Source organism: Canis lupus, chromosome 12, assembly GCF_011100685.1.
Source record: "Canis lupus familiaris isolate Mischka breed German Shepherd chromosome 12, alternate assembly UU_Cfam_GSD_1.0, whole genome shotgun sequence".
Classification (NCBI taxonomy): Eukaryota; Metazoa; Chordata; class Mammalia; order Carnivora; family Canidae; genus Canis; species Canis lupus.
The window spans coordinates 41,278,112-41,298,652 of record NC_049233.1 but is presented as its reverse complement, the minus strand read 5'-3'; the positions used below and the strand labels follow the sequence as shown (position 1 = coordinate 41,298,652).

Below are 20,541 nucleotides of genomic sequence, written 5' to 3'. Positions count from 1 at the left end.
CCAGTATATAAAAATATAATTATTGTATATTGCCCTTGTTTCCAGAGGCGCTGGTAAACTCAATTCTAATGATCTGCCCTTAGATTTTACAAGATCGGGATGCCTGGGTGGCTTAGCAGTTGGGCGCCTCCCTTCGGCTCAGGTTGTGATCCTGGGATCCGGGATCAAGTCCTGCATCAGGCTCCCTGCGAGGAGCCTGCCGCCCCCCTCCCCCCCTCTCATGAATAAATGGATAAATCTTTTAAAAAAGATTCTACTAGATCTTCCTACATACAAATTATCTTATCTATGAATAGTTAAGTTTTACTTCTTTCCAATCCATATGATTTTTGTCTCTCTTGCCCTTATGTATGGGCATCCTTGTTGCATTCTTTTTTTTTTTTTTTTTTTTTTTTTTAAGATTTATTTTATTCGTGAGAGACACAGACAGAGAGAGAGACAGAGGCAGATGGAGAAGCAGGCTCCTTGCAGGGAGCCTGATGTGGGACTCAGTCCCAGATCCTGGGATCACGACCTGAGCATAAGCTAGGCACCCAACCACTGAGCCACCGAGGCGTTCCTCCTTGCTGCATTTATTTTTAATAATAAATTTATTTTTTATTGGTGTTCAATTTGCCAACATACAGAATAACACCCAGTGCTCATCCCGTCAAGTGCCTCCCTCGGTGCCCGTCACCCATTCACTCCCACCCCCTGCCCTCCTCCCCCTTCCACCACCCCTAGTTCGTTTCCCAGAGTTAGGAGTCTTTATGTTCTGTCTCCCTTTCTGATATTTCCTACCCATTTCTTCTCCCTTTCCTTGCTGCATTCTTGATCTCAACAGGAAAGCAGTCAAAATTTCAGTAGGAAATACAATTTCTGCCGCAGGCTTTTTATAGCTATTCAGAGCTTACAAGGTAAAAAGTAGCCTTATCAAATTAATAGAATTCCCTTCTATTTCTAGGTTACTAAGAAATTTTCATTATGAATGGATATTGACTCTTAACAAATGTTTTTCTGTATTATGAAGATCATTGTGATTGTTCATGAACCATTTCCTGTTCATGTGGGAAACTGCATCGACCACTGTGTTTGTGAATGTCAGACACCCTTTGCACACTTGAAATAAACCCTCACCTTTAGTTTTTTATAGTATTGGATTTGACTTTCCAATATTGTGTTTGATTTTTACAACTACATTCATAGGAAATATGTGTCTATAGTTTTGCTTTATATAGTGTGTCCAGAACAGTTTTGATATGATGATTATGCCAGCCTTATAAAAAAGAATTTGGAAGTTTTCCCTTTTGTTCTATTTTTTGTAAGAATATTCATAAGAAATGTGTTTTAAAGAATTTACCAGTAAAGCCCTATGGGTCTAAGGTTTTCCTTATATAAATATTAATAAAAATAGATTCAATTTCTTTGATGTATGACTACTGAGTATAACTAATTTTTATTTTGAAAACATTATATTTTCCCAGGAATCTTTCCATTTCAACCAAAACTTATTGGTAAAATTGTTCATGACATCCTCTACTTCTATTGTCTCTAGGCTCTGTGATTTCCCCTTCTTCATACCGGATATTCATTTGTGTTTGCCCTGCTTTTCCCATTAGTCTTGCTAAAGGTTTATCAAGTACACTGGTCTCTTCAAAGATCTAATTTTTACTTCATCAAACATCTTTATTGTACATTTTCTGTTTCACTGATTTCTGCTCTTTATCACTACATTTATCCTATTTTCTCTAGGTTTGATTTTCTTTCTGGAGATGCAAATTCACATCATTAATTTTTTTGTTCTTATTCCTGTTTTCTAAATATATGTATTTATAGCCATGTTGTCTGCCTCCCTACATTCAATGTAGGGAGTACATTGAATAATAGAAACCTCCGAGTATGGCTTAGCTGAATCTTGAAATTTTTGATACGGGGTACCTTCATAACCCTTCAGTTCAGTAGTTTTCTAATTTCTGTTGAAGCTTCTTTTACAATCTATGATTTAAATATAAATTATTTAATTTGTAGGAAGTTGAGGCTTTTCTAGTTTTGTCTCAATTTCTAACTAAACTCTACTGTTGTCCAAACATACTCCAAATGACTTCAAACATCTGAAGTTTAAGATTATATTTATGTCCTAGTATTTGGTCAATTTGGATAAATTGAACAAGGCATATTGTGGCATTTTAGAATGTATATAAATAATGAATCATTATGCTGTACACCTGAAACTAATACTGTTCTTCAGTGGAAAAAAAAATGTCTTATATAGTTGAGTACAAAATTAGGACAAGTTTGATAAGTGTTCAGATCTATATACTTACTGATCTTATCTGCTCCTCTGATCAGTTTTTAAGAGGGGTGTCAAGGTCTCCCACTAGAACTGTGGATATATTTACATCTCCTTTCAGTTTTGTATTTTGTTTTGCTTTATGTATTTTGAAACTCTGCTATTGATGACATAATAAATTTAAGACTGTAATATCCTCATGGTAGGTTGATTCCTTCAGCACTATGAAATGTTCTGTTTCTAGTAACATTTCTTGCCTTAAAAGTTTTATTTGAAATTACTATGGCTACACCAAAGGTCTTTTTTTTTCCCCCATCTATCTCAAATTTTCTGTGTCCTTATATTTAAAGCATTTCTCTCATAAATCACACATTGGTGTTATTTTTTAATGAAGTCTGACAATCATAGGTTTTTGCCAGACTTAATCCATTTGTTTTTAATTATTATACTTAGGTTTATATCTATTATCTGTTTTCTATTGACACACCTGTTTTGTTTTGAGTTTTTTGGTTTTTGTTTTTTTGTTTTTTAAACACATTTGGCTTAACCAAATATTTCTATTCATCTATAGGTCCCTTTTGAACTTGCTGCATATACACTTTCACTATTATTTCAGTTGTTAGTACAGAAGTTACAACATGCATCCCTGACTCACTATAACCTAATAAAAATATTACACTTAATTATCCCACAACAACAGAATATTTTAACTCCATGTAAGCCCATTCTGACTATCTTCTGGATCACTTTCCTTCTGCCTAAAGAACTGCCTTATAGAAGGGAGAAGAAATGTGTGGGAAATATCAGAAAGGGAGACAGAACGTAAAGACTGCTAACTCTGGGAAACGAACTAGGGGTGGTAGAAGGGGAGGAGGGCGGGGGGTGGGAGTGAATGGGTGACGGGCACTGGGGGTTATTCTGTATGTTAGTAAATTGAACACCAATAAAAAATAAATTAAAAAAAAAAAAAAAGAACTGCCTTATAGTACTTCAGTGAAAATGTGCTGGTGATAAATTCTCTCAATTTCTATTTACCTAAAGTAATTTTTTTTTTCATTTTAACTTTAAGAGTAGGTTTTTAGGGATGCCTGGGTGGCTCAGCAGTTGAGTGCCTCCCTTTGGCTCAGGGCATGATCCCGGATTCCCAGGTTCATGTCCCATTTCAGGCTCCTTGCATGCAGGAGCTCTGCCTGTGCCTCTGCCTCTCTGCCTCTCTGTTTCTCATAAATAAACAAAATCTTAAAAACAACAAGAAAAAAAAAAGAGTAGGTTTTCACTGGGTAGAGAATGCTAGGTTGGCATCCTTGGCAATTTAAGATCTCATTCCATTGTGTAAGTGGCTATGGTTTTCTTTGAATACATCCCTAGAAGTTCACAAGTTCTCAAGTATGGCAATGTCCTGAAAGTTTCGTGAGAAATATTTTTATATTGTTTTTAACTAATTCATTCTCTCTTCTTCTGGAATTCAAATCATCTATTTGACCAGATCCCCCGTGTATTTTATGTCCTCTTCTGTTTTAGTCTATTTTATTTTCTCCCTCTCTGCACTTCACTTTGGACATTTTCTATATACTTGCCTTCTAATTCATGAAAACTATTATCATCCACTAAGTTCTTATTGACAAATATTTCTTTGGTTCTACAATGGTCTCTCTCTCTCTCTCTCTCTCTCTCTCTCTCTCTCTCTCTCTCTCCCTCACACACACACACCTCTCCAGAATAATTCTCCACTTTCTTACCTCTTTTGTTCCTTTTCTTCCTCCACGGTCCTAAACATAATAAAGTTTTTGCTAACTCCAATGACTGGATCACCTGTGTTTCTGCTTTCTATTGTTTGTGTTCGCTCTTGGTTTTGAATCAAATGGTCCTGTCTCTTCATATACTTAGTAATTTTTTTATTGAATGCGGATTCATAGAAATTCCAGATGATAGGAAGACTGACTCCTTGTTCTGCTGGGCAGACAGAGCAGAAGGTAAGTTATATTAATCCAGTAAGGAATTGAGAGGGGGAGAGGCTGTGCTGTGGATTTGGGAAGTTTTAATCTACTTCTGGTAGATCCTAAAACCTGACTCTACACCTGTCAACTGAGAATATGACTGGTCTTTGACACTTCAGTCTCAAGTGATGACTTGGCTTTTCAGGTATTTGCTGATTAGCTCTCACCACAGACAGCTTTAGAATTTGTCATTTGTCTTGAATGGGAGACCAACTCTGTTTAAGCACTCCCCACCAAGCATCCTATTTTGTTCCTACAAGCCCATGAAACATGGATTCAATACCCCTGGATTCTTAGTTTCTAGTAGAGTCTTACTTTACTTAGCAGGTGCCCCCAAGTAAAAAGAGGCAATTTACCACTCACTTCAGGGCTTTCAACCCTCCCCACTGATGTTTTTAAGCCACTCCACCCCATTCACACTCCCAGTACCTAGAGTAGGTCTCTATCTCTTAGGCACTTTGAAACTCAGGAATTTTTATTCTGTTTATCAGAGGCTTTCAGCTTAGCTCTCTAATATCAGGTCCAGGATTGAGTAGATGAACTATGGTTCTCAGATGGGCTCAGGTCTCTAATTTTGTAGCTTCCCTGTGCAGCATTCAAACACTGCTGCTCTCTGTCTCCAAGCAATTTTTCAGGATTATAACTTCCAAACAATGCTTCAAGGCTCAATCAAACAAAAAGCCTGACTATGTTTTTAAAAACATAGTTAAATTCAGGGATGCCTGGGTGGCTCAGTGGTTGAGCGTCTGCCTTCGGGTCAGGGCATGATCCTGGATTCCTGAGATGGAGTCCCACACTGGGCTCCCTGCATGGAGTCTGCTTCTCTCTCTGCCTATGTCTCTGCCTTTCTCTGTGTCTCTCAATAAATAAATAAAATCTTAAAAAAAAAAAAAAAAAAAAAAAAAAAACACCAAAACCCACATAGTTAAATTCAGACTACATTAACCAATTCCTCAAGTGTCCCAGAGTCATTTTACTATGCATGGTATGCTAATGTGTATGTATGAGCAATAAGTTGGTCTATTTGTTCTTGTTGTTGTTTTTTTTTACCTTTAATAGGCTTTTCTTGATTAGGTATTCCAAAAGATGCATTTGAGTGTTGAACTTAACATGTCATGAATGAAGCTGAGGGATCTAATTATATTATAAAACAAAAGAACCAATAAAACACAGCACTAACTGAAAGAGATAATAAATTTTGATTACTACAGAATTCATAAAGAAAAACTTAACCGTAGTTAAACAACAATAACAAAAGCCTCACTTTTAATGAGGTTTAGCTATAGGGCCCTCTTCTTTAAAATCATCTCCAAATCCTAGAAAGATGCCAAGTATCAAAACTTTTCTTTGATACATGAAAGGATAACAGAAGATTACCATGATCAGCAATGAAGAGACTCACATAACCCAAACTAATCAAGAAATGACAAGCTAGCTTTCACTGTCATAACTAGAGGGTCATCAACTAGAAAAATAACATGATGAAAGCACCCCAACACAAGACTAAAAGGATGATGCTTGCGAGTTAGAGGTTGGATGCATCACTTTTTCATTCAGGAGTGGTCTCTAGTATCCTCTTTCATGTTTTCTAGTAGTCAAGAGACCTAAGAAAATAAGATCTACATTCCAGGATTACACAAAATGCAACCGGTAGATTTAATAAAGGGAGGAAGGAGCATTCCACATAAGCAAGTTATTTATTTAAAGATAAATAATTTCCCCCCTTTTTTCCTCTCTTCACTTTACTTTCACAATTAAGCATGGAGTGTTGTTATATTCGTGTTTTACCATAAACTGCGACAAATTCTGTTTGAATGTATAAAGTACATAAAAACATAAATAAAATTTAAAACTACTTGCCCTATCCATTTATCAGTATCCCCACTGTACCATAACAAAACATATCACCAAAGAAAAGCACCATTCACTTTATGAATACAAACTCCAATAATAAATGGGGGATATATATGCAAAAAGGAACCCCATTTTGGGACAAAGGCTATCAGCTCTGGTATAGCCGTAATTTGGAATATTTGGCTACTTGAGAAAACTCAGTGTCTGATTTGATTTGAAAAACCCTGCAAGAAGCATTACTTTCATGGAGTTATGAATATCTCAACCTAAAATACTACTTTTAATGATAGAAACTACAAATATAAAGACTTAGAATATTGTTGCAGCCATCTGCAACCATGTCAAGTTTATAGATGTCAAGAGTGTCTGTAGAACATTTACTATAACAAATCTTATTATGTTCCATTAAATCATAAAACAATCTTTACCTAAACACACCCTATGCTATACTTTTACAGCAATAGTGACTGAAGGTTTTTTTCACACAACAAACCAAAGAAACAGCCTATAAAAGCTGTGGGAATACTAAAGTTCTTTAAAAAATATAAAATACCCTAGGTCCTAGGACTTATTTGCTGTAACAATAAATCAAGGAAAAGTAACATATGCAATTATTACCTAAACTTCAGTAGATAAGAGTATGACAAAGTAAGAACTTAATCTTCTTTATATACCACACAATGGAAATAGATGCACTTTGGTTTATCTATACGTTAACATAAAAGATCAGTTATAACCAACCATATTCCTGAGGAAGGACTATTCCTTGGATAGAAAACTGAAAGCAGATAGAATCCTATAACATAATATTCAAACTTATTCACAGTATAAAGATTATATAAAGAGGTTTCTGGGGTTTTGTTTTGTACTTTAAATAATCCATCTCCATCTCTTCTGGAGAGGAGACAAATGAAAATTCGGCCAAACCACTTAAGTGACTATATTAAACTTTGCTTATCCAACCATAACTTAGAAGTAGTTCAAAACACAGGTGACTTCAACAACTTGGCATCTCTCATTTGCACCACTCCATGACTTCCACAGCTCAACCCAAGCTGGCTGCATGAAGGACACAGTTCTGTAATATTTTAAACAGAAAACTATGGGAGGGAATTATATGATACATATTTTCTGTCATGGTGTAAATTTTAAAGTTTTCAATCAGCTGAAAATGCTCATGAAGCTCAAAATTTCAAAACAATTCTTTGCAAACTGCCAACAAATCTGGCCCAAGGGTTAAAGGAAATGATACTCTATCAACACTATATTCATACCTTGCAAACTGTATCTACGTCCCAGGGTAGTATAGTCCTCAGATCAATGACTTCACAAGACACTCCAAGCTTTTCTTGAGCCATGGAAGCCACCTCTCGGATCACGTGAACCTGAAATAAAAATAGCAGAGAATAACTACAGAGATTCAGACCTGAAAAGTTAACCAAATTCTGACATCATTAATAGAAAAGCATTTAAAGCCAGAAGAACTTATTTGCATGGAGAATTAAATTTGTTTTAGATACGTTGAACCCCATATTCCACCAAAGTAATCAAACACAGATGCTAGAAAACAGTTGGAAAGATGTTCTTAAATTTCAGAAAAGGAAAGGAGTCATTGACAGAGACACTGATTCTAAAGATATCAGCACACAGAAGGGAAAGTCAACCTACTTTCTAGAGAAAGCATGTGGAGGGAGAAGTAAAGGGCAGAACTCGTGGAACCCTGTAGAAGACCAACATTTAAGGGGAAGATGGAGAAGGAGGAATTTGCTTTAAAAAAGAAGGGATGCCTGGGTGGCTCAGCGGTTGAGTGTCTGCCTTTGGCTCAGGGCGTGATCCCGGAGTGCCAGGATCGAGTCCCACATTGGAATCCTTGTATGGAGCCTGCTTCTCCCTCTGCCTGTGTCTCTGCCTCTCTCTCTCTCATGAATAAATAAATAAAATCTTTTAAAAAATAAAAATTAAAAAGAAGAAGAAAAAAAAAGAAGCAAAAGGAGGAGGAGGAGGAAGAGGGGCACCCAGGTGGCTCAGTCAGTTAAAGGACCAACTTTCGATTTGAGCTCCCTCAGGTCATGATCTCAGAGTCATGAGATAGAGCCCTGCGTCAAACTCCACAGGCTCTTAAACTTGCTTAAGATTCTCTCAACTGTCTCTGTCTCTTCCCCCTCAGCCCTTCCCAACTTCTCTCTCTCTCTCTCTCAAAACAAAACGATGATAATGAGAACAGTGAAGGAAGAAGAAGAAAGAAAAAGAAAAAAAAAGAAAGGAAAGAAAGAAAGAGGAGACAATATATTCCAGAAACTAAAGAAGGGTTTCATAGAGACAGTAGCCAGTGTCATACACAGTAGCAACATGTGTTAAGGGTTGGACTTAACAATTAGAAAATTAGGAATGTCTCTGGAATAGTTTTAGTAAATTAGTGGGAACAGAACTCATAAGGTACAAAAACATAGGGAAGTTAAGGAATTAAATACAGATAGTAGAAAACAACTGTTCAAGTTCAGTGATTAAAAAAAAGGAAATATACTGGTATTTAAGGGAAAATCAGGGTAGAGAAAAGGTATTTTTTTTTTTTAGAGAATGTATATACACCTTTTTAACATTGAAAGGAAAAACTGAAGATGCAGAAGAGGGAAGGGACCAGCCAGTAAGTTACAGCCTGGAAAAGGTAAAATGGAATATAATCTGAAAGATTTGTAGAGGTAGCTATGAAAACCAGACACCTCTTCTTAGGAGGACAAAAGAGAAAGAGGACTGTCAGCAGACATGGTAAGTATGAGGAAAAAAAGCAAAACACTGACCTCCCTATTACCAAGACAGGCAAGATGTGTACTGAGGGACAGGGATCTAGATAAAAGATTTTCCCACCGGAATTAAGAAACCATGAGGACTAACTACCTCTCCAAGCCAAAACTGAAGTGGAGAAGAGAGTCAGAGGTTGTAGTATTACAAATTATTTATTTTCTTTATTTAATGCTATACTAAGTTTTCTAAATTAAGTATTTCCTTTACACACACAAAAAAGAAAAATAAACCTTTTTTTTTAAAAAAAAAAAAAAAAAAAAAAGAAAAGAAAAGAAAGAGATAAGAGATAGATGTCTATAGTCAAAGGGAAAAAAAAAAGCCCCAAGTTTAAAAGTCTGGAGGTAGAACAACATGAGAACAAGCATTAGGAAAACTGAAGCAGATCAGTATTGAGGTTCACTAGAACAGAGGACGGTATAGAATCCTGCGTCGGGACCCGTCGATGGCCCACATGCAATCACAAGAGATAGCAACAGATGTGCTGAAAAAGACAGGAGGTCAAGTACAGAAGCAAGTGAGGATGTATAATGTGTGCTTCGAAAGAAAGTTTTTAATGAGTACATTTTTATAAATTCAACAGATTTTAATGGCTTCACCACATGAATACATATTTTAATAAGACTGAATAGATTGATATGACCTCACCTTCAACCAGAAATCAGTACCAGATATAGATGCAGCACTAACAAGACTTAAATATGAGACATAAGAAAAACAACACTTTTGCTTTTTACAGTATTAGGATTAAAAATGAGAGCTTCCAAGCACAGCATGGACATTATCAGTTCTTATAAATGTTACTGACCTGAGTGCCCCAGGCAACTAGAGTCACATCGCTCCCTTCCTGAATGACTTCGGCCTGGGACAGGGGAATGTTGTAAGGTTCTACAGGAACCTGTTCAACTGAATATATAACAGGGAAAAAAAGTAATTTATTTTCTTGCATGGGGCATTCGTGCATAAGTGAATATAAGAATTTCACTGTGGCAAAGCTTTATTTTATTCTTCTCCCAAATTCCCTAAGTTATTTAAAACAGAAATAGCATTTATTATTATACATATGAAAAGGTACAATGTAAATGTTTAAAATACACCAGCTATCCTGGAACAGAAAAAGAGTTTGGGTAAATACTAAGAAAATCTTAAAGTAAGGGCTTTGGTCAACAATGTGTCAATATTGATTGGCCCATTAACTGTTAACGAATATGCCATACTAATATATAACGTTAATAATACAAATAACTGGGTGAAGGATATATGGGAACTCTGCTTTACTATCCTCATACTTTTTCTGTAAATCTAAACCTGTTCTAAAAAAATAAAGTTAAAAAAATTTTAGTATGCTTCTGCTAAAACTTGATCAGACTGAATTAACTTCTCAGACAAGTTTTCTCTCAAGAAGCAAACTTATGGGGGGTTGAAAAACAAAACACAGATAGTAGGCCCACATTTTTAAGTAGACTTTATTTTTGCACCTTGCCTCTATGAACACTTCATCAACTATGGCACCTGACAACACCTTAGTGTTGTTTCAAAGCTGAATCCTGTAGACCCCAAAAAGATCCATTAAAGCAACTCTACCAGGCCAAAAGGACGAATAAGCCACTGGTATCTCAGAGATGATTATTTCAAGATTATTTCTGCCCAATTAAGCGCAAGCAGTATAGAGCTAAATTCAAGAGGAAATCATAAGGTGAATTTTTAAATGGAAGCAAGTTGATGGACTTGCCTCCATTATGCTGGGAAGCCTTCTTGAATTCCCATGTGGGAGCAGTAAAACAGTAGAAGTGTTGAGGGCAAAACGTTCCCTTTTGTTCACCTGCCCTATCATCTTTTATCATTGTTATATGGATTTTTTTTTTTAATTAAAAGAGTAAAGAAGAGCAAACTAAAAGGTTCCCTCTGTGCCCCAGTTAGTTCTTCCAACTCTCCTGCCTGGGGTTATTAATACCAACAATTTCCTGAGTGTCTGCAGGGGACAGCTTTCACTCTTTCTGTCATCCAAGCTTCTTAATCTTCTTCCTAAATTAGGGAAATGCCCCAACTGCTGAGGCAGGGGCCCTTTGTCCACAACAGAAGTAGGGCCCCCATCTGCACTTTTTCAGCTTCTATTGCAGGTAGGGCACAAAATATGGGCTCTGCCGATCAAATGCACCCATGCCACACTCTGAAGTGGAAGCTGATGACAAGAGCAGCAGGCATCCAGAATGCATCCTAGAGTACTGGTAACAGTGGAGACAGATGCAGCGTTCAGGCTTAGCGGTCTCAATGATTCAGACTATGGTGCCATGCCCACAGACAACTGCTGAGGCATCTTTGTAAAACCAGTTATGCAGTAGAATTTGGGGTACTGCTTCTAGACATATGGCCTCTGAGCCTGGTTCTTAGGCACTCCAAAGATTTCTGAGCTATTCACTATCTTTCAATACATCTTTTCTGCTTATATTGGCCAGAGTTGGATTTCTGCTTGAAAATTAAGAACCCTGACTGTCTTTTCAGATGTTTACAATATTCAAGTATGCACGTTCATAAACATATGTGAATCTTAGTTTCTACATATAAAATCTCTTTGTACAACCTGTTCAGAAGTCTTCTATAATCTCCCTTTTTCGCTTGGCAATATATCTTGGCCATGTTTTCATGTCAAAAGTATAGTTTTTAAAATCATTTACAAGTAAATCTATCAAATTTAATGGTACTGTTATCAGCGATGTGGAAATTTTTAATTCTTGTATTTTTTTATATTTCCAATCCAGTAACATTTCTATAACCAATGCCAGAGAAAGATATTTTTTAGACCATCAGTATGTTTAAATAATACCCTGAAATCTACAAATCTACTCCAGACAGATGACAATTAAGCTACCTAACAAACCTGAGACACAAGTTGTGTTAGAGAACTCATAAGTGTTAAAAGCATTTTTTAAAGTCTTTGTGTAACACGCAAATTATGTTGAGCCAGATACTTCCATCTAATCCAGGAGTAGGCAAGTCAATTTTTGTAAACAGTATCTTACTGGAACACAGCCACCTCCATTCATTGACATATCATCTATGGCTGGTTTTGCCCTACAACAGCAGAGCTGAGTAGTTTACAAAAGACAGCATGGCCTATAGGCTAGAATTCTTATTACCTCTTCCATTAGAGAAAGAGTTTGCCAACCTCAATTCTAAACAGTGCTTTCAGAGGTTAATTCCAGTCCATTCACTGACAGCTTAAATCCAGTATTTGATGGACAGATGAGCCAACAGATATTCAAGTGAACAAAAGAACACAGAGACAGGGAAACAAACATTCAACTGGAGTAGTAGTATACTCTACTGAGCAGTTCTCAAGTCGCTAAACCAAAATGATGGTCAAGAATGATACTGATGATATCCAGCAAACATGCAAAAGGTCGCACATAAACTCTTTGCCATCAAGTTTTTTCTCTGGCAGCAAGATCTGCACGCCAACGGACAAGGCTTAAAATGTGTACTGACACACTCTGTCTTGTCAGTGAGTCAGTGGCTGTCATTCAAGAATCCTGTCTTCCCGCCTTTTAAATCAGTTGCCAGCTGATTAGCAAATCCCTGGAAAACACAATTTTAATGGCTGGCATACTAAAAGAAATGGGTTAGCATCTTGGCCCACTTCCTTTGAAAAACTGCCAGTGAGTGACTAACTGCTTCATTGTATTAAATAAATTACCCAGAATAATAAGACCTCATTACTTTAACACTTAATTAAGGAACAACATGGCACACAAAGCCTTGTTCTCCAACGACAAAATCGTGCAACGAATTAGATTCAAGAAGAGTCTCATGTTAAAAAACAAACAGAAATCTACTAGATTCTCATAAATTTAATCCTGAGAGCCGAAGAATGAGAGTATGTTTGTTTATTTGAACTCGGCAAACACGTCACATTGAGGGCAAGTCATAATTCACAAGTACTTTAGTTACACAAATTTAAAAGATACTCCAAGAGAAAGTTATTATTTCAAATGAGCATTCTTGCATTCCTACCCCATGACTATGTGCTTTTTGAAATACAATAGGTAAGAGGAGTGATAATAAAAATTTTAGACACTGAAAGGCCCCTATACAGTCATATTACAGATTCCTGTTTTCATAGCAGTGGGACCAACTGAGACCACTCCATTTACCAAATGCTGATTACATTCTAATCTTTGCACTAATGAGCATTCCAGACAAACTTCCAGACAAACCCTTCAGCATCAGATATATACTGACAAAAATGTGTCACCCAGAAAAATAAGAAATCTTTCTGAGACCAAAATTTAAAAGATGCAACTTGTGGCTCGAATAGCAAACCCATTTTAAAAAATTTTTTTTCAAGTTCCACATATATGTGTTCTTTGGATTTACAAATGCACTTATATTCATATTACAGATACACTTACAGACTCGTGGCACAAATGTGGAATTTTATTTCCCATCCTCCTCCTTTTTTCCTTCTAATTTTCTTGTCATTTGTTTGGTCATCTTGAACACATTTTTAAAATAAGGCAGTGTATAAATGTATATACTATATACAATACACCTTTATTCATCTAATAGTTATTACATACCCAACATATGCAGGCATGATACAAGATACTAGAATATGAAATTGCAAGAGGCAGTTGCTGTCTTTGACAAGCACAAACTCAACTGGGAGTTATGAAGATGGAAAGACATGATCAGCAAACAAAAACATGATATTGTGGTGGGGATAAACTGCGTGGGAAAACAAGGGGAAGCAATAACCTGGTTGTAAGGATCGAGAAATGGAGGGCATTGGTTGTGCCCCACCATAAAGGGCACAACTAAGAGGGGTCTTAGAGATAACAAAGAAATAAAGAGGGTACTCCATATAGAAAGAATAGATGTATACAAAGAAATGGAGGTGTGAAGTCGTGTGCGCGCATCGACAAACACGTGTCAACACACATTTATGTGCTGTTTCAGATGAGGATGAAAGCTTTAAATTCTATACCCAAGTCCCTAGAAAAACCTTTTCAATTCCTTCTGGCTTCATATATTAATAACACATGTAGAACGTGTCTGCAAGATAATAATAACTCACTCTTAATGATGCAAGCTTCCCTGTGAGGCACAATATTACCATTACAGAGATAATAGGGTCATTTCTCTGCCCTGGCACTAATCTACAGTAATGCTAGTTTCCTCACAAATGCGAAAGTCAGTAGGGCTTTATTCATGTTGCATTATACATGATGCAGTGATAAAACATAAATGTTCTTCTTAAAAAGAAATAGAATATATTTCGAAAATGTTACTTCATGTTGCCTGATTACTAACAACATTGGCAATCTTCATACTTGAAAAAGTCTTACCTCATTTGTCAGAATTTACAGTCTAATGAGGGAGAGTGGGCAAATCCACTCAACCAAGAACCCAATTCCCAGCCCTGTCTCTGCATCTAATTAATTTGGTGATCTCTGACAAAGCACTGTGTTACTTGTATGCCCCAGTATCCCATGTGTAAGCTATGGAAGGCAGCATCTGTCTGTCTGCCACATCACAGGGACAGAATGGGGACATATTAAGTGAATCACTGTGGCTATCCTTTCAGTTCTTAGGAAGAAGACAGCTTTACATTTGAAATAATTCAATGATAAAGTCATTAAAACTACAGAGAAAGTTTTCATTCTAGGAACATTTATTCTTACTTCTATTATTATTTTCTGTATAAAACTGATATTTAACCATCAACCAAGATCTCTATATTACAATTGTTATTTTTCCAAATAATCTTTCAGATGAGGCTCCTAATTATGGTCATACTTTGATAATTTTCACTTCTACATTAACAATTCATTTTATTTTATTTTTTTTTTAAGATTGTATTTATTTACTCATGAGAGACACCGAAGGAGAGGCAGAGACAGGTCCTGTGGGGTGCCTGATGCAGAACTCGATCCCCGGACCCTGGGATCACGACCTGAGCCAAAGGCAGATGTTCAACCACTGAGCCACCCAGGTCCCCCTTCATTTTAATATTGATGTTGGAAATGAGAAAATCTATGAATAGAAGAGCAAATGTAATCTCTTCTGGTAATTATTTTCAAATTATTCCCCAAATACAGTTGTATCCAATATCTCCCTCACCTCTTCACCTCAAATTACTGAAAATCTAAAGCAAGACCAAATCAATACACTGTTAACAGTACTGTCTAAATAAGTTGTGATTACAATGGTTGTTATATTACTATCTAATTAAAAGACAAAATTAACTTTCAATAAAGAATAATTAAGCATTAAACTTTTCATACTAATTAACCCATGGTGATACTAAGTAACCCATGGTGATCACTGGGATCATGTGTGGACAGCATGAACTAGCATCATAAGCCTCAATACCACTTGGGAGTAAACCAGAGAAGTCTCTTAGAAGAGCAAACAGAAAAACCACAAAAAAATGTTGTGGTTCTGAAAAATGAAAATAATGTGATGCACAAAAGCAAAAAGTTACCTTTCTAAGCAGGAGGGTACTATACATGAATAACAGAAAAGTCAAAACAAACAAGCTAAGAACACCACCATGTGTCATCATACGTGATGCTCTGAGAAGGGCACAGAATCACTTCAGTGGTATCCTTACCAAATAGCTACATAAACCTGAATTTTAATCTTAAAGAAACATCAGAAAGATTGATTGAGGGACATTCTATAAAAGAGCAGACCAACTGTGAAGATCACAACAGACAAAAAAGACAAAGGAATGGTCTGTCTCAAAATAAAGGAGACTAAGGAGACATCAGTAAGTGGAGACTCCGGATGGGATCCTGATCCAGAAAGAGGACATTAGCAGGCCTACTGATGAAATTTGGATTAGATGTTGGAGGAATTTTAACAGTTTTGGGTCACTGTTAATTTCCTGGTTTTGATCATTATTGCTACAGTTACTTATGAGGTTAACATCCAGGGAAGCCCAGTAGGGGATACGTAAAAATTATTTGTACTCTTTTTGCAACATTTCTGTTTAAATTTATTTCAAAATGAAAAGTTTAACAAAATATTAACATTAAATTTTTTAAGAGGGGGCTGATCCATCTTCTTTAGGTCTCCCACCGATTCTGGGAAAATATGGTAGAACCTGATGAACAAGTATGCAAAATTATCAACGTCACCAAAAACCAACTATGGGAAATTGAGCTAAATACCAGTCATGACAGAGGCACTGTAGACTCATACTGCCTTGTGAAACAAGCTGTGCTTTCAGAAATATCAGTACAAACAGAAAATGAGGTTACTAATAAAGCTATCCAATTGCAAAAGGAGTGCAGCTTCATCTGGTACTGTCCATGTGACCTCATCTACCTGGATGAACTTAACCAAAGTTCTGACCACACAGAGGCATAAAGATGGGAAGACATCAATTCATTATCTGTGCATGTCAGCTTTTTGTTGGAGACTCTTGACCGCTAAATAAAAACCAATAACCCGTCAAGCTGTCTAACCATAAATACGTCACGTCAGAATCAGCAAGTCTCTAGCATGTAACCAGGAGACTTGTCACATGAAGATACAAAAACACTTGAAATCTTAAAATCATTAGTGTTATTATTTTAAAAGGTCATGTTTTCTTATTGCCGAAATACTATTGAAAAGTAAGACCTATTATTTTTAACTGGATAGTGATACTGAGAACGTAGTGACAAGCAAGATTAAATAAGGAGCCCTGGACTTATTTCAACTCTAAGGCACTCTAATTCTTTTACTTGATAATTAATCTGAAAAAATGCCACATTTCTAATTTTTTGTGTGTGTAATGAGACAAATTAGGTTTCTTTTAAAACTAGTTTGCAAACATATCACAAAAGTAAGGATATAATAAAGGAACAATCCTATTCCTTACACAACTTCAAAATTAACCTCATTATGTTCTCCTATCATTTAATGTAACAAAAAAGCTTTGAGACTGATGATATCACATAATATGCATCCGCACACTTAACATATACACTAAAATTTAACCACTTTGTAATAAATCTTGTTCAATTTTTGCAATGACACAGTATTTTCTCCATGGACTCTTTTAGTATGCAGCATCTAATAATTTAACAAAAGTTCTCCCATCTACAATTTTACTAGTTGTCCCTCTTTCGTGTTTAATACATTATCATTTCTTTTGTAAATATTTTTCAATGCATTTTCTATAGCAAGGAGCTACACATGGGTAAACTCCATTCCTATGAATGACTCTAACATGGTAAATGGCAAAATGGAAAAGAAAATGATTAAATGCTGAATTTAATGGCACTATTTTAAAGCCATTCTCCAACAGCACATGGAGAGTTGAAAAGAAAAAAAAAAAAATCACCTAACAGAGAATTATATCGAGACAGACAAGGAAAACATTAATTCACTGTCAAATGTAAGATATGTCATTATTTTATGAACTGCTAGGAGAAAACCACCAATTAAACTGATACTGTTTACAATTATTTTCTTAACGAAAAAAAATTTAGATTTAATCAAGCATAGGTTTTATTACATATCACCCTTCTACGGACATAACAAAACATAAGCAAAATAAATTGGTTAAGCTTTTCCTAAAACTCTTCAACCTTTAGAAGCTAATTCTTCTCATTCATCTTCTAACTTATAATCATCAGTGTCCATGTTTCTTCACAGAATAGCACTTTCTGTGTCAGCAAGCACAACGGTGAAACAGCACTTTCTTAAATGGATCCAAAGCTAGCTTCAGTATTTAGAACAGCCTATTTCTGACTCCTGCTTCCAAAGACTGTTAAATTAGGATTCTCCACTTTGCCTGACCTACCCATCATGACCATTTGAAACCCTCATTGTTAAAAGAACACTTCTCTAGTGTCTCTGGAACTTTATTCTAAGCTGTGGATCTGATATTCTGTAGGTATTGGTACTGATTGGGGATTTTGATATTTATACCTGATTAGGTAACAGCAATTACTGACCACTGGAAAGATAACTGCCATTGGTTTTAAGCCATATTCCAATTTTGGAGACGTTAAAATGTGAGCGGTGACAGAGATCTCAGAATCAATAAAATATAGTACCTTAAATTGGGTAGATGACTTTAAAACATTGAAGTTTTGTTATAGATATTTTCTGCATCATGTTTTTGGTATCTTAAGTCCCTTAGTTATCATAAATACCATATGACCCACAAGGAGCTACAGTTCCCACTAGACAGGGAGAATTAGCTGCTGTCCACCAGCTTCTTAAATGCAGAGAATAAACAGAATGTCAAAAGGGCAATGGAGCACATTGACAAAAGATAATTATTTTAAGGATAAGAAAGACACATAGAAACTATGTGAAACTATGTGATGTTTGTCATACTGCGAAATTCATCACTGAATTATGGAATACTGAATGGCAGCTGTTGACTTTATGAATCAGCAGCCAAACAGGAAAGCAGAAGCCTCTCTAGAAGAATTTAATTCAGGAAATTGGTTACAAAGATGTTGGGGGGGGGGGGGGGGTGCTGAGTAGCATGGTAAAGTAATGTAACCCAGAGGTCAAGAAGAGATAAAACCCCTGGGCTAGCCTCAGTAGTCCACAGGAGCCACTAATAGTACTGAAACTGCCAGGGGCTGCTGCAGAGCCACACAATCCCCACTAAAGACCCCATATTACCAAGGCTGCAGAACAATGGCAGGCAGAGCACAGTCTTGTCAATCACCAGCACCAGTCCCACAATGGCTCCTTTCTCCCTTCATCCCACTTCCTCAACTATCCCAAGTGGTCTCTATTGACAATCTAACTGGAACTGAGAGAGGCAGGGGATCAAGAAAATACACTTTACTAGTTTTCAACCCCAGCATTGCAGAGGAAAATTCAGAAGGGCAAGTGTGAGGATAAGAGGCAATGGACAAATAAATATACAACAGGTTTACATTATAAAAAAAAATTTATTTTTTTAGTTTTTTTTTTTTTTTTTTTTTAATTTATGATAGTCACACAGAGAGAGAGAGAGAGAGAGGCAGAGACATAGGCAGAGGGAGAAGCAGGCTCCATGCACCGGGAGCCCGATGTGGAATTTGATCCCGGGTCTCCAGGATCGCACCCTGGGCCAAAGGCAGGCGCTAAACCGTTGTGCCACCCAGGGATCCCAAAAAAAAAAACATTTAAAAAAAGAAAACGTAATCTTTGATGAGAAATAAAGGGAACGTAAATATATTAATAATCAAAAAAAGCTAACATTTGAGCCCATTCTGTAACTGACACTGTTTAAAGCATTTAAATGTATCCCCTCATTTCATCCTCACAACTCAATACAAATGATACTGGATTTATTCTGGTTCTACAGATAAATAAACTGAGGCTGAGAGATACTAAGTAACTCAGTGAAGTCATAATACAGTAAGTGGTAACTCTGAGGCCCAGGCTCATAACCAACATGATAAATTGTATAGAAATCTGCCCAAAGTGGATTTTAGTAGCAGTATCAAGTATGAACACAGATCAAGCTTGATCCTCACCATAAGCCTTAAAAACCAAAAGCAGCCAATTGTATATTTTTTAAAAAGGGAACACTGTGTATACATTTTTAAATATTAAAAACAATCTTTAAAATAAATAATTGCTATTTTCCTGCAGATCAACCAAGTATTAAATCTAGATTTCTCATTGACCTTCCAGCAATTCACTCTCATTTTCTCAAACTAATTTTTTAGCTACCAAACGGGCTATATAATCCATAATGCAAATATTCTTTAAAATCTCCACATACATATCACCCAGTATCAGCGTCTGTGTTGCACAGTGTGTCATTTCTCCATTAGAAATCTGTATTTTTCTTCTATATAAATCCCTTCATATCAAATTATGGATTAAAACTACCTAATTATGAAGGACTCCAGGCATATTCATATAGCCAGAAACTATGATTTGTAGTCTAGCGGTTTAAGTCAAATAACATTTAATAATCATTTCATAACCCCAAGCTATATTTAGTGCTAGAGTTTTTTTAAAAAGGATAAATTAGGTAGAATCCATAAATTCAAGTACAACACTGAGGAATGCTAAGAGTACTGGTAAAATAATTTCCAGTTACCAATAAATTTTCCCAGAAGCAATTTTTATAAACCCAAACCCTTTATTTCTACTTGTGAAAGGTAAAAATATGTGAAAATATACTAAATGTAACCCTAATGGTCTTAAAAATTTAGTCTTTACAACTTACTTAACCTGTTAAGTAGAGGCAATTTATAAAATCTTTAGCTTTTGCTCAACACACACTTATATACATTGAAGATGAAAACTCCTAAAGAAGTGTGTGCCTTTTATTCCAAATTTGAAATTCTTTAGATCAACTATGAAAATGTTAGCTAAAAACACCCCATCTGCTAATCAACAGTTTGGTTTGGGTAGTGTTAATATCACTGTCTGATTGTCATCGACAACCAGGTCTACAAGGTGAGGTTTAATTGGAAATTTTCTATTTTAACTTTCTTCATAAAGGACACTATCATATGTAAGTCGATCTTTGACTTTTAAATATCTGCTTTTGTACACATTTTGAGAAACATTAGGAACGGCCTATTATCAAAAGTCGAAGGCTCTTGGCTTGATTTCACAGAATACATGCACATCCAAATATGCTAGGATATGTTAACAATC

General features: G+C 36.1%; 1 protein-coding gene across 4 annotated transcripts in view; it reads right to left on the bottom strand.

The window, feature by feature from the left end:
• Positions 1 to 20,541, bottom strand: part of BCKDHB (branched chain keto acid dehydrogenase E1 subunit beta) — a 214,935-nt gene that overhangs the window by 133,075 nt on the left and 61,319 nt on the right. For all 4 annotated transcript variants that reach the window (XM_038554608.1, XM_038554607.1, XM_038554606.1 and 1 more), the window contains 2 exons: positions 9,728 to 9,825; positions 7,395 to 7,505 (listed from right to left, as the gene is read on the bottom strand). In XM_038554608.1, coding sequence (XP_038410536.1) covers positions 7,395 to 7,505; positions 9,728 to 9,825 — 209 coding nt within the window. The remainder of the gene's footprint in view (positions 1 to 7,394; positions 7,506 to 9,727; positions 9,826 to 20,541) is intronic.